General features: G+C 37.5%; 1 protein-coding gene across 17 annotated transcripts in view; it reads right to left on the bottom strand.

Annotated features, from left to right (window-relative positions):
* cacna1ab (calcium channel, voltage-dependent, P/Q type, alpha 1A subunit, b) overlaps positions 1 to 15291 on the bottom strand; it is a 148039-nt gene that overhangs the window by 105851 nt on the left and 26897 nt on the right. For 16 of the 17 annotated variants that reach the window (XR_007932542.1, XM_051911928.1, XM_051911927.1 and 13 more), the window contains exon 3: positions 4541 to 4806. Coding sequence is in view for 16 of the 17 variants with exons in the window: in XM_051911928.1 (XP_051767888.1) it covers positions 4541 to 4806 (266 nt within the window). In the remaining variant the exon portion in view is untranslated. Of the gene's footprint in view, positions 1 to 4540; positions 6221 to 15291 lie in introns of those variants that run through there. The other variant, XM_051911925.1, reaches the window with a different exon arrangement.

Genomic DNA, 15291 nt, shown 5'->3' with positions numbered 1-15291 from the left:
TACGCGACTTATCTTTTTTCCTCTCAGGAATAGCGTCAGTATTTTTAACCATGCAGCAAACATTTTAAAATATCTTGAAAAAAAATACTTTAATTTATAAACCGTTGTTTTCCCTTTTGTTTAACAGGCTTACATTTAGACAGATAATTGTAGGCCTATTGGTAGACAGCAAATACTCTCTTTGTTTTTTAATAAATAAAATGCTGTACATAATAATAATAATAATAATAATAAGTAGGCTACATGCAAACAAAAAAAAAGGTTAAAAAATAACGTTATTAACTGTTATTTTTTCTAATCAAACTGGTTTCGGAACATTAATAATACAGAAGGAATGCTGGAACAGAAACGTTAAAATATCGATTCTGCTCATAGTGAAACGATTGAATTTTTTTTTCGTTTTTAAGCCCTGGTTGCAGCACCTCTTTTCCCAATCTGTCAGTAACGCTCTGGGGTGCGTTTCCCAAAAGTATTGTTAGCCAGCTATGGTTGTAAGTACAGTTGAATTGTGTTGGTAATGACGGAACTTACGACTATAGTTGGCTTTGGGAAACGCACCCCTGTTTAGTTCCTATCTCTATAAAACTCCTCCTTCCGAAACCCTTAACATAACCGCGAGTTTCAGCACACTACTGACAGAACTCAACCAGGTCGCACCCTTTTTTTTGTGTATAACTTGGGCGAGAATTATTTAAATGATGGATATTGTGCAGCGTATGTTTGCGGAATAAAACTCAAGACTACAATCAAGGGAGTTCAGAAACAGTGTTTACTGATATAGAAAATAACTCCCTTATGAGTGAACTTTGCAATTTGTAAATTTGCAGACCTTCTTCATGCTATAACAGCAACATTACACACTAAAGAAAGTTGAAAATGTAAAAAAGAATAATAGGACCCTTTAATTAAATTCAGAAAAATTAAAACTAAAACTGAAACAAAAATAAATTAAACATAAAAAATAATACTGAGAAAATAAATGAATAATAAAAATGACAACAGCACAGAAAAAAAATATAAAAATGTGACAAAAATGAACATGAAAATATAAGAAATAAAAGCTGATTCAAAATATTAATAAAAACTATAAAATAATATAAATAATACTAAAATAGCACTGGACACTTCAAAATATAAAAAATACGATGATAAATTATAAACGAAAATATATTTTGCATAAATAAAAAAATTGAAAAAGAAAAATTTGGATAAAGAAATCTATTTTTATAGTAATACGTTTTTGTTTGTTTTTTTGGCATTTTGACGTTATTTTAACATGATAACTACCTTTTCCTCCAAAATTGTTTTCAACATGGGACCATTTTGCTTTAGGATTAATGAGTAAACTTTACTATAAAGTACCTTAGTGGGTGCACGTTACCCGGCCCGAGACAACCTTTCCCATTCTCAATATTGATAATAGTGACTCTTACCTCTGCAATTTAGTAATTTTTTATTGTATTACATTTTAAAAAGTAGTAAAATTCTATTTTTCATTAATCATCTTATATTAGAGGCAGTACAACAACTACTACAATAATGTATAAATATATTAAGTGTATCTACTATATGTAATTCTAAAAAAATAAATAAAATTTTTTTTTCACTATTACTACAGAGTAAGAATGAAGAATACGCTTTCTTTGTATTTAGGAAAAGGATAATTTAATAGGCATGGCTTAACTGTCATTCAAATATGTCAATATGCAAACAAAAAAAAAAACACTTAATAATCCTAACATAATATAATGGCTTAATTTTATTTACATTCTTATATTTATCTTTTAATTCTGGGTGAGTTATGACCCACTAGGACTGATCAAACTGATCTTAACCGTCATTTAAAAAAACTGATCTGTTCCGAAAATCAGACCATGGGCTTGGTCTCTACGATGCTATCTTTGGTCGAATAGCTACAAATCTGTTTCACTTGCATCATACACGCACACATACACGTGCAAACACACATGTCCAAAGGGACAGAAATGAGTGTACCTCCCCAGATCACTCTTTTTCCATTCTTTTACCATTTCCTCTCACATGCTCATGCCCAGTGAGTCCAACAGAACCCCAGGAAGCACCACCACCATACAGACAACAGAGAGAATGAGCAGATGGTCTGAGAGAATCAGAGAGAGAGAGACAGAAAGATGGCAAAAGGAAAGGGGAGGCGTAGGAGCATGAGAGTATGAGGGAATTTTTTTTACTGGCACTCATACAAGCAAAGACCTTATAAACTCATCATTCCGACAGAGTATTTTTAAAACAGTCTAACACCTCTACCACCGCACTGTTTTACCAAACCATTAGCACTCAGATGGAAAAAGAAGTTATAAACAGCCAGCCAACATACTGAGATAAGGAAACTGACCAATAGAAAAGTTTTGCTGCTGACTAAAACCAAATGGTGATTGTATCACAATAGCAGCCCTGTCCAGTTCTTGAATAACCTCTACTCTACAAAGCCTTTTTAAACTCAACAGCAAGTTACATGTGACAATTCTCCAAGAGATGGAGTATACATTAGTACTAGTACCCTGTCTTTGTAACAGTAAAGCTAATATTAGAGAAATTATTGTACACCTTAACACATGGCTGTTTGCCAATCATGACAGAAGAAATGAGTCTCTTAAAGTTGCTATTGCATTGCCTTCATCCATGTCTTTCTGCATAAGTGTATACTCAGGGAAGAGGAATAGTGTTGGCCTAGTCAATGTCCCAAAAGTTGCAGGTTCAATGTGAAAGAGAACTTTAATGATTCAGGGATCGTACTCTTTAAAGGGATAGTTCACCCAAAAATGAAAATTCTGTCATCATTTACTCAGCCTCAGGTTGTTCCAAACCTGTATAAATTTCTTTGTTCTGTTGAACACAAAAGAAGATATTTTGACGAATGTGGGTAACTGAACAGTTCTGGGGCACCATTGACTGCTATAGTATTTCTTTTCCTACTATGGAAGTCAATGATGCCCCAAAGCCGCCTGGATACAAACTTCCATCAAAATATTTTCCTTTGTATTCAGCAGAACAAAGAAATTTATACAACTTAAGGGTGAGTAAATGATGACAGAATTTTTATTTTTGGGTGAACTATCCCTTTAACTACTGCATCTTTCAGCGAGCCTTCAGTATATTCCAAGGAGACTTTTCTTGTAAAAAGTGTTCTGCAAGTAACTTTTAAAGTAATGAATTTGGTAAATGACAAGCAGCAATAAAGAATACTAGATACATGACAATCTTTAAGGGATAGTTCACCAAAAAAAAAAAAAAACTCACGTTGTTCCACACCTTTATGAGTTTCTTTCTTCCATGAAACACAAAAGCATATTTTGAAGTCTCAAGGTTTTTTGTCCATACAATGAAACTCAGTTCAGTCCAATCTTTTGTGTATTTAATGGAAGTAAATCATGACAGAATTTTAATTTTTATGTGAACTATCACTTTTTGTCTTCAAAATCAAAATGCAGTTTCTTACTGACTTCAAACTACTTATGTTTTTTACGCGCATTATCATTTTTCGCAATTTTGCTATTATCTGTTTTCATGTAATCTGGACCACTAACACAATCTGACCGAACTCAATGTGGTTTACTCAACTGTGCACATACAGTATTGAAAGGCAACTTCATCTCTCTCCTTTTTTCCGCTCCACACTGCAAGGCTCCATTAAAGCTCATATGCTGACATCAGCAGCCCCCCTCCACACTCGCACAGGCACTCAAACAGTCACTTGCACACTCCGCCAATCCCAACCAGCGGGAAACCACGCACACCCACGCAGCCTCAGGCCTCTGAACACAGACCTGCACACGTAACACATGCTTACACATGGATATGAAAACACATGCACATCAGGCTTGGCTCCATAGGGGGGACAATGTAAGCTAAGCCCACCCTGGCAACCCTCTTTACTGGGGTAGTATCATGGTACTTTAAACACATGGTTTAAAAATACTCCAAGATGCTTTATAGAAAATGGAAATGGGTGGGGTAAAATCTCCTTAATATTACAGAAATATTATTAAAGAACATTTATAGACTGGAAAAAAACATGTTCAAAATGTCTAAATTAGCTTTGCTAAACAGTGTCGGCTCATCCAAAAAGAAGTCAATACTGAATGAATGATTTATCTTGGAATTTCATGCTACTTTAAGGTATTTCAAATAATACCATGGTATTAGCATAGTTTGTCCCAAAATCCAAACCAAAGGGTAATACTATGGTACTTTTTTTTTTTGTATGGCCTGAGAAACAAAAAGAAACTGGTACTGGGATTGTTGGTCAGCATCTCAAAATGATCTAAAACCAATGATAAAAAACGAAATTTGTAAAAAGTAGCATTGAATATTATTTTTCACATACTCTGTGCTTAATTAAAATGATTTAGTTGAATAATTAACTTACATTATAGAGATGTCTAGAAGAAATGGAGGCAGCATCAAGCAGGGGCCAGTGAAGGAGCCATCACTACCATATAACATATTACAAATCTGTACCTGTTCCCAGGGGACCTCGTGTCTGGATTTAGTAAAGGATATGGCCATTCGGTGATCTTTTTGGCGTATTTTCGGATTATGTTGTCTTCACTGAAGAGAAACAGAGAGCGGTTGACCGTCAGGCAGTTCTGTCGGACCGGGATCGGGTTGTAGAGGGCCATGGTCCGGGCTCTCTGGGCCATCGATTGCTTGTACATCCTCTGGGCCCCTGGCGGGCCGCCCTGCCTGCTGCCGCCGCGGCCGGGTCCCCCCTGAACGGAGCCCCCGCCGCCGTACCTGGCCGGCACTTCGTCTCCGAACCGAGCCATTCTGTAGACACCAAACGCCAATCGTTACGAAGCAGCCGAGAAGGGGGTGAAGTCTCAGGGTGACAACACCACATTACACCCCATCCGCCTCAGCACAGAGCACACAGACATTCAGATATGATCTTCATGGCTAAGAAATGTCCATCATAAAGCACCAAACAAGATCAGTGGTTGGGGAAATGTGTGTGAGAGCGTGTCAGCGCCAAAAAGGGACTCAGATAACGCGATTGATGGATGGATAGATGGAGTAGGTCTTTTCAATGGTGCAGTCAGCTCAACAAATAGTCAAACAAATAGTCAAACATAAAGAGATAAAATGTCGACGAATTATCTTCCTCAGGAGGGTGGGATCCACATTTTAAGAAGTATTTCCCGTCTCAACTGCTCGGTGTGGCTCGTCTTGCCATTTGCAAGGTGTACATACAGATCCTTTTAGCATAATTGCGTTAATAAATTACATGTAAATTAGCATCAACTATACGAGGTCTAGTACGTCTTTCTAAGGAGTCGCATTCTTGTTTTTGTTTTTTTCACATCCACAAGACAAAAATAGAATAGAAAAAAATGGTGAAAACCTTTTAATTATTAATTTATTTCTGTGGTATCCGCAATGTTTGGTATACTATGGCAATATTCAGACTCCCCTCCGCCAAACTCTCGAATTACACTCGCAAATGCAGACAACGGGGCTTCCCCAAAAAATCCACACCTCGGTGACATTTGTTGATTTTAGTAATTTAAGTTTATCTGCTTTTTTAGAGCCATATCGGTCCTATAGGGTGGGCGTGAGCGCGCGCTGGGAAAACAAAAAACACCATGTCAAGATATAATGATGATCTCTTGCGGTTTCTCCCTCAATTCCTCACTAAAAACAATTATCATCTATACTCCAGAACTCGTAGACAAATCCAAGACGCGAAAAATCCGACGGTGGTCGTTGAAAGGAGCATAATCAGTTTTGGAGAGGAGCCGGAGCGCGTGGATTGAAGCTCGAGCTCGCATCTTCTGTGGTAACCGAGAGGAACCAAGAGGCACCCATCGCCTGAAGCCCCCCAAAAATGCTCCGCCTCGGGATTGTTTTCTGTCGCCTCAGCGGACGACAACCGATTATTTCGTTTTTAAAAGTTTTATTTTTGGCGGAGAAAACGAAACGGAGACGCGGGGTCTCGAGCGCAATCCTCCTCAGATCAGCTGGCGGGTTTAGAGCATCTGATCAATTTAACGCTCGTGCTCAAGCCTTGCAGCACATGACGCGCGTCCCCGTAGCGATTCGCTTATCCTCCAGCTCACTCCTCCTTATGGCCAAGACAAGACTCAACCGAGCACTGCGTGCCATTTTGCTTCTTCTTGCAAACTGTGTGAGACGAGACATTATCCAAATGCGATGGATGGATTCATATCTCTCAATACGTATTGTGTCTGAGTCATACACCTTGCCGGAAGAGGGAGTGTGTACTTGTTGACCAAGTATGGGGACTTTATAGTGTCCTTATTACACATATGAAATGTTACTATAATTAATCACTATGATACACTGAAAATTGTGTTACATTTATGGTTCAAAAATAAACTGTGCTTACATGAAAATTACAAACATTAGCATTTTGGAAACTGTATATTTTTTGTAGGTCATTAAAGTTTAAAATATTAATCTTATGGAGCAATTAAAATATGTAAATGTACAAATAATAAACGTGGTGGTACAATGGAATACACATTTTGTTACAGTAGCACAAAAAAACGCCATCAAGAAACACTACACACAAAAATAATGCTATAAACATTAACTAAATAATATGAATGCAACATAAAACACTCCATTGTACACTATTTTCAAAAAATTTAGGGTTAGTGAGTTTTTCTTTCTTTCTTTTTTTTTGCATTGTTACAAAAATATTTTCAAATAATTGATGTTCTTTTCTATTCATAAAAAAATCCTGAAAAAAATGAATGTATTAATCATGGTTTCCACAAAAATATTAAGCAGCACAATGGTTTTCAACACTAATAATAATAAGAAATGTTTCTTGAGCAGCAAATCACCATATTAGAATGATTTCTGAAGGATCATGTGACACTGAAAACTGGAGTAATGATGCTGAAAATTCAGCTTTGCATCACAGAAATAAATTACTTTTTAAAACATGTTCAAATAGAAAACAAACAGTTATTTTAAATTGTAATAATATTTTTACAATATTACCGTTTTTATGCCTGGTGAGCATAAGATACGTCTTTCAAAGTCATTAAAAAATATTACGACCCCAAACGTTTGAACGGCCGCGTATACTATAGAACTAATAAATAAGAAGAAACAGTTTAAAATTTAAAATAATGTGTTAGTCTACACTTTGCCCATAAACTATAAGGCAATTAACTTTTTATTTATTTTAAATTTATAATTTTAACATTTTCTTTTACTGTAAAACTTTACAGTGTCTTATAAATATTTAAATATAATTAAAAAATTCTCACTAGTTTTATTAGGTAAATTCCACTGTTTTTCTTACATAGTTTTGAAATAAAATTAAATGTACTGTCCTTTAAATATAATTTTTGAAAATATACAATTTTATATGGTAGATAACTTACAGTACAGTTAACCAGTAACACGTTTTTACATAACATTGCAATGTGATGCTCTCTCTCTGAACAGACAATTTGTCAGCCTGAAAAGACACTCAGGAGAGAGTGTGTGTCCTAAAAACACTCTGCTCATATCATGCCCATCTGTCCACCTGGCACCAGCCTCTGAAATGCCTTTGGTTGCTAATTCCCTGGGTTTACTCTCCAGCTAAACTTGCTGAGAAAACGTGTCCGATTTCCATCTGAAGACAGCTGGTGGCATACTAAAGGGCTGTGAACTGAATTTGGAAATGTTCTGTTTAAAGAAAACCACAATATTTGCAGTAAAAATCAACGAGCGCTCTAGATAGACGCTGTCCACTGTGCTGAAACGGCTCTATCCCCCTGCACTGAAACTGCGCTATCCGTGGTCCTGAAATCAAAGGACAAACTCTGTATCAGAAATAAAGCAGTGCAGGTATGATTAGTCAGCGCACTTGTTCCGGGAGCTTTCGTGTCAAGCTGCCCATAATAATGCAATAAAAGGGGAGGATTCCCGCTGAGGAGGTGGAGTGGTTGTCCTGGTAGTGGGCGAGCGTGAGTGTCGGTAAGGGGCGTGGATGCGCAGTCTGTAGCGTATCTGCCGGAGCGCCTGGTGTAATGCAACAAAGATGATGAGCCTCCGCGTTGAGAGACATGGTTAATTAAGGCATAATGCATTCGCTTGGGGAGACAATTTGACAAAAGGTTTTATAACACACAGCACAGAGGGGAGAGAGGGAGAGAGAGAGATCGAGAGAGAGAGAAATCACCATTGCAGCACACACTGCACATAGGTGACTATTCATTGCTAGCCTTCAGCAAAACATTTTAGAATTAATTTCTGAGCTCTTTGTTCTTTTGACATATGCATCATAACCAGTTCAAATGCAATAAATAAGGCAGACAACTGAATCAATGTTTATATATCTGTGCAGCATGCGTGTGTATATGTAACAGCATGCTATGTGTTCCTGTGTTTCTGGCTGAGCCGTGAGACTGAGTCGTGCTGGGGCCCTGATGTGCACCATTGTCATTCAGACCGCGTTCACACGGAAACCCTGCAGGAAGCACCCAGTGCTCCCCCGCATTCTCTCTCTCTCCCTCTGGCTTGCTTTTTGCTCTCGCTCTCCCCGGCCCGCTCCTCTCCTTATTCGTTCCATCCTTCCACTTCCTCTCTCACTGCGCCCATCAAGCCTCAAGTACAGCAAGAAACAGAGAGAATGTATCAGATCGCATGGGAAAAGGAAGTCGGGAATGCAAATATGTGTGCGTTTGTTTAGAATGGAAAGATATATAACTATCTAACCACCTGTTCTCTAAGCATGGCCCTTCAGGAATATACAGGGTTACCAGATGGTGTTTTGATTGAGCATAGCGTGAAGCATGATAACCCTTACATCCACACACAAGTAAGCTATAAGGTAAGAGAGGCTGTGCTGTATTGTGAATAAGTCACGGCTGAAGGGCGTTGTTGGCCTGCAACCCCTTCAGCCGTGACTTATTCACGATGCAGCACTAGCCTCGAGTACCTTATAGCTTTTATAAAACGGTTACCACACAATACAAATATTAAAGCCAAAAATATGTATCAATGCAACTTTCATGAAGTAAACTTTCACTAAAGCCTTCCTTCTGGCGGAAAAATTAGTCCCTGACCGTGAACAGCAAGAGAAGTTACATTATTACGCCATTAGATGGCGGCAAAGACGGTCTTTATGAGTGTGTCAAGTCAGAAGACTTTTACACTGAAAAGACCGAATTGTTGTGAACACGGAACAAGACGCAACTGACAAATGCTTTGACTAGTGCTGTCAGTCACGGGAAAACCCCTTAACTGTTAAAAGGACAGGATAATACATCGGACATTTTAAGATATTTTATTATGAACATAGGACTGACCTGAAGGAAAATGCTAAATCTGAATGCAGGTAATAAACTCGCTCACTCGATCTCTTCTCACAATACTCTTCTACATAATACAGTAAGCTTCAATGAACAATATCAATTGAGAACATACAGTTTACGTTGCTAAGAGTGGTAGCTAAGGGTGTTGTGTAGGGATACACAGAACTGTTGGGTGAAGCGGTCATAGCTGTGTTTTATCGTGAATAAAATACAGCTATTGACCAATCAGAATCAAGGACAGGAACTAACCATTTTATAAGTAAGCAGTAAGCATCGGATCTAATAGGAAAGCCGACTATTTACTGTAATAAAACAGTAAGGTAGTGTTGTCAAAAGTAGCGACTTTGATACCAAGTGGGCACTTAAATTTTAAAAATGTGATGCTTTGAGTGCTGTTGAGTGGATTTGTAAACACCTCTGATTGGCCATTGTGTTCACGCGCTCAACATATACGTCTGTGATTGGCTACAATGATCAACGCACTGGAGCGTTTGAAAGCACACAAAGTGTTTGCATTTAAAAAGTGTTTTGAAAGCGGGAGCGGAGTATTTGTGTCTATTTACAACATGTTTTTGAAGCGTTTATCATTGTAGCCAATCAGACATATCTGATGAAAGGGTGAACACAATGGCCAATCAGATTTGTTTACGAATCTGCTCAACAGCACTCAAAACGTCAAAAGTACTGACCGATGTCAGTACTTTTGACAACGCTACAATAAGGTCAGGATTGGGTATTTTTGCCCTTGTTTCTACCAAAAAAGTAATGTATAAATTAATCAAAAGAGTTGTAATTATATGCTGAGCCACTAGTAATGCTGATGTCGTTTTATATCACTTTTCAGTTGCATTTTCATACCTATGGCATTTTAAAATGACTGAAATAAGTCAAACAGCATGTAGAGCGTATGAGAATGCACAGAAAATCACCACCTGCCAAGAACCCATGAGTCTCTGAGCAATAAAGAGCACGTATGCAGAGACGGAGGGGGGGCTACTATATTTAAACCGGGCTAGCGAGTGCAATAGATTCATCCTCAGCTTATCTCGGTGTATGGCAGCAGGAGGTGTGCGTAGCCCCTTTACAGGTTGTCTCAAGAGGTTAGAATATGCTGGAGAACTCACTTACTCTACTGCTCTGTGACTGCAACACATTAGAAAGCACCTCGCTCACCCACAGCAAGAACAAATGCCCCAGCTTGGAGGTGTCAATCAAAGGAATCAGATGTGACAAGACTACACTTGTGGCAATAGATGCTGTCATTATAATCCCAGGAACAAGTTGCTCTTATGAAGTCTTGGAGGAAGAGTCGGAGAAACAGTTTTACTCAAACTTCACTCTGATGCACTGCTAGGAGAGATCTGGGTTTAAGGGACAATGCAACTATACAGTGGCCCAAAAATGTATTTAGACACTTAAAACTGCATGAATTGCATTGCATTAGAAAATAAAATAGCAAACCAAGTAGCAAACAAATAATTTTTTTATTAATATATCTAAAAATTAAATTTTTAGTGGCTATCAAGTCATGAAACATCCAACAAATAGTGTCCAAATACTATTTATCATTACATCTACTGTTTTATAACTTCTTTTGTGAAGTGTCTGTGGAATCTGTCTTTAAAATAGACAAATAGTTATATAATAAATATATATATTGTTATTAGTAATTACTAATTATTATATTAAATGAATAAATATATTTTATTTTTGTGTTTCTACAATTGTATACACCTGTGTCCGGTAATCTGCACTTGAGTTTTAAGGCTGAGCCAGTCTTGAGTTCTGTCCAGAAAATGATTCTATACTCAATGATTCATAAACCTAAATAATTCATAGCAGCCATGCATATTAGCCCAGCTCTCATTATTAAACTTTGATCTGTTTAACTCTCTGCAGCATCTCCAAGTGTAAGTATGAGTGTGTGGATGTTTTCCTAACACAGCTCTGGGAGACCATCTCTTTTGTCGTTTTTCTCTTCCATTAGTCTTCACTCTCCAACTCACTTTTCTATGTCACTTCTTTTTTCTTTCTTTAATTCAATCAAACTGTAAAATGTACACAAACACATACACAACATCGCCAACCTGATAATGCATTAGCCAGAATTATATCTATGCACTGATGCATGCTGGCCTGTCTTCAATTGGTTAATATTTCATTAGGCAATACAATAAGTACCAAGGTACTTCAGTACAAAGGAAGGTTCCGCCCTACTGCCAAATTATAAGAAATGATCTCTCTGACCTAGAAAACAACCTTTGTTTTATATAGATAAACATAGATAACCCCATTAATACATATTTGAATAAGGATTGTTCAGAAGATTGTTTTTTTTTTTACAGAAATGAAAATGTACTCACCCTCACATTGTTCCATATAAATATATATATATATATATATATATATATATATATATTTCTTTCAGTTATATAGGTTTGGAAGAACATGAGAGTGAATAATTTTTATGTAAAAACATTCATGTTTATGTAAAAAAAAAAAAAAAGTTTTTGTACATTTTTTGCTGAACTATCACTTTAACATTACATTTAATTAATTTAAATATTTAATATTAAATATGAATTCTTCTTCTTGCATCTGTGTCACGTTGTGTGTTGATTCTCTCGTATTATATAGAAAATTAGAGATGCACCGATTGCAATTTTCTTGGCCGATTCCGATTTCCGATTTTTTTGTTAGTGTGATCTGCCGATACCGATTTTTGCCGATTCTGATTTTCTTTCTGAGAACTATAATACAAAAATCTACTTTTCTTCAAAGCAAAGTTTTATTTTCATAAAAAGTAAAGTAAAAAGTCAGTAATAAAATAAGAACAAATAAAAAAAAATTGCAAACAACAGCACAAATAAATGCAATAGAATAAAGAGAGCTATGAAACTAAGTTTTTCAGGTTTAGTAGATTTTTATTCAGGTAAGAAATACTGCAGAAATTAAAGTAATCAAATGTAAAATAACACATCCAGTGTTATTTTACAGTGGTCACCTTAATTTCTGTAGTCTTTACTGTAAATATTAAATACAGATTCATTCTTACTATTAAAGTTATAAAACGTATTCAGTCAAGAGCAGAAAGTGTTTTTCTTTGTCTTTTGTTCTTTGATTAACATGACAGACAGCAGGAATACTGAACTGCTGTCCCTTTAAGAGTTTATGAATGGACCCAATTCGTTCTCTTTCTCAACTATAATGATCCAAAACTGACTGTGTTTATCTGAATAATCGCCAAGACGGGCATTTTGACATAATTTTGTATGTATTTGACCATTTAAACGCAGTAAGCCACTCATTTTGGTACTTGCTGTGACTCTGTTTGGCTTCTGTCTCTGTTTGAGACTGAGAAGCGGCTTGTTCGCTCCACTAATATAGATCAGTGGTGCACGCGCTTTTGGTGTGAGCGCGAAACCTGCGGTAATAACTAAAATTATGCACTAACCGGAGCGAACGAGACGAGTGTGTGAGAGAGAGAGAGAGAGAGAGAGAGAGAGAGAGAGAGAGAGAGAGAGAGAGAGGAGGCGCCCGCGCGGGTGTGTGTCACTTCACCGTCGGAGAGAAGAGAGCGAGAACGCGCAGCTGGCGTTATTGACTGTGCCCCTCTTAACAAAACGGATCGGCTTGGAATCGGTAAGAAGTGAGACTGATAGGTCGATCACCGATCCGGGCCGATCATGAGGAAAATCGTCCGATTCCGATCCCTGTCCGATCGATCGGTGCATCTCTATAGAAAATGTCACAAAAACAGTAAAGCAGCTCTAATTAATTTAATTGCAGAACCAAATCATAAAACGTAAGCTTAACTAAAACCTTAACCCTGTTGTTTTTGCTGCCTTTCAGATGCTGATATTCCAAAATGAAATGCAAATCTAATATATATTATCTTGTCTTTATCTGCATCTTTTTCATCCAGTTCTTGGGCCAATGAGGTTTAATGGATAGATTCTTCAGACAGAGAGAGAGAGGGATAGCAGAAGAGGGAGAGTTTATGAGTGGGGGGGAATGAAGTGACAGAGAGAGGAATGGGAGAGGATGGGAGAAGAGCCACAGTAATTAGGAGATTGGTCTTTTTTGGCTGTTCTGTGTGTTTGCAGAGGGACTGAGTGTGTATTAATTGATGAACTGATTGATGAGGGGGGATGGAGGGAGGGAACAAGAGGTGGAGAGAGAATGGAGGGGTGAGACTGCACTGCTGGCCTCAGCTAATGGCCTAAGACTGTTGTGGAGTAAGCAGTCTACTGAGGAGGATCAGCACTTACACACACACACACACACACACACACACACACATATACGCTGAGTGTTTGCACGCACTGTATGTACACAGAAACATCTACAATATAAATACACATGCATCTGAATCAGAGGGAGTCGGAGCGGCCGCGTCAGCCATAGTGACTCAACTCCCTGCTGAGATAATGGCCCTTCTGACCCTCCGACAACATCCAGGATGTTTGAAATGATCGTTGGGTCGCTGGGACAGACTGAGCAGTGACCAATGGGCTTATTCTCTCACTGAAGTACACAAGAGCTCATTGTCCTTATAGAATATGATCCAAATTTTCCTCTCCAAACGCAAAGCCACATATCATTGATGCTGCTTCAGTAACTGTGCATTTGTCTTTTATTTTTCTGCATTTGAAATAAGAAAGCGTAAACAGGATAGCAACAAGTAGCGACAGATCTTTTATTCTGCATTGTACATCCAAGTGTAATGGATTCAGGGCCGTAACCACAATAGACATTGCAGGGGATAAGTCAAGCAGGGGATGAGTTTATTACTCACCCTCATGCCGTTCCACACCTGTAAGACCTTCGTTAATCTTCGGAACACAAATTAAGATATTTTTGTTGAAATCCGATGGCTCCGTGAGGCCTACATAGGGAGCAATGACATTTCCTTTCTCAAGATCCATAAAGGTACTAAAAACATATTTAAATCAGTTCATGTGAGTACAGTGGTTCAATATTAATATTATAAAGCGATTAGAATATTTTTGGTGCGCCAAAAAAAACTAAATAACGACTTATTTATTGATGGCCAATTTCAAAACACTGCTTCAGGAAGCTTCGGAGCATTATGAATCAGCGTGTCGAATCATGATTCGGATCGCGTGTCAAACCGCCAAACTGCTGAAATCACGTGACTTTGGCGCTCCGAACCGCTGATTCGACACGCTGATTCGACACGCTGATTCATAACGCTCCGAAGCTTCCTGAAGCAGTGTTTTGAAATCGGCCATCACTAAACAAGTTGTTATTTTGTTTTTTTTGGCGCACCAAAAATATTCTCGTCGCTTTATAATATTAATATTGAACCACTGTACTCACATGAACTTATTTAAACATGTTTTTAGTACCTTTATGGATCTTGAGAGAGGAAATGTCATTGCTGGCTATGCAGGCCTCACTGAGCCATCGGATTTCAACAAAAATATCTCAGTTGCGTTCCGAAGATTAACGAAGGTCTAATGGGTGTGGAACGGCATGAGCATGAGTAATAAATGACAGAATTTTCATTTTTGGGTGAACTAACCCTTTAAACATTACAAGTTCAAAAATGTTTTTTTTAAATAAAACATGCACAGATGAATTGTTCATAATATCATCTATAACATGCATTTAAAAAATAGATAGGGTGAATTTTCTTTTCATGCCAACTTTAAGCTGTGCATGAGAATATACTCTCTCCAGCAAGCCCAGAAAGAATAAATACAAACCACACACATTCATAAAGTAAAGTTATGCCACAAATTGTATCCCAGTTCAATTTATAACAATATGGTAACACTTTACAATAAGGTCCTATTAGTTAACATTAGTAAACGCATTAGCTTTCAATGAGCAATACATTTGTTACAGTATTTACTATTCTCTGCTAACATTAGTTGATAAAAATACAGCTGTTCATTGTTAGTGCAACTTAACTCAGGTACATTAAATAATATAAACAGATACAACT

This window comes from Ctenopharyngodon idella, chromosome 11, assembly GCF_019924925.1.
Source record: "Ctenopharyngodon idella isolate HZGC_01 chromosome 11, HZGC01, whole genome shotgun sequence".
NCBI lineage: Eukaryota > Metazoa > Chordata > Actinopteri > Cypriniformes > Xenocyprididae > Ctenopharyngodon > Ctenopharyngodon idella.
This window is presented reverse-complemented; position numbering and strand designations above follow the sequence as displayed.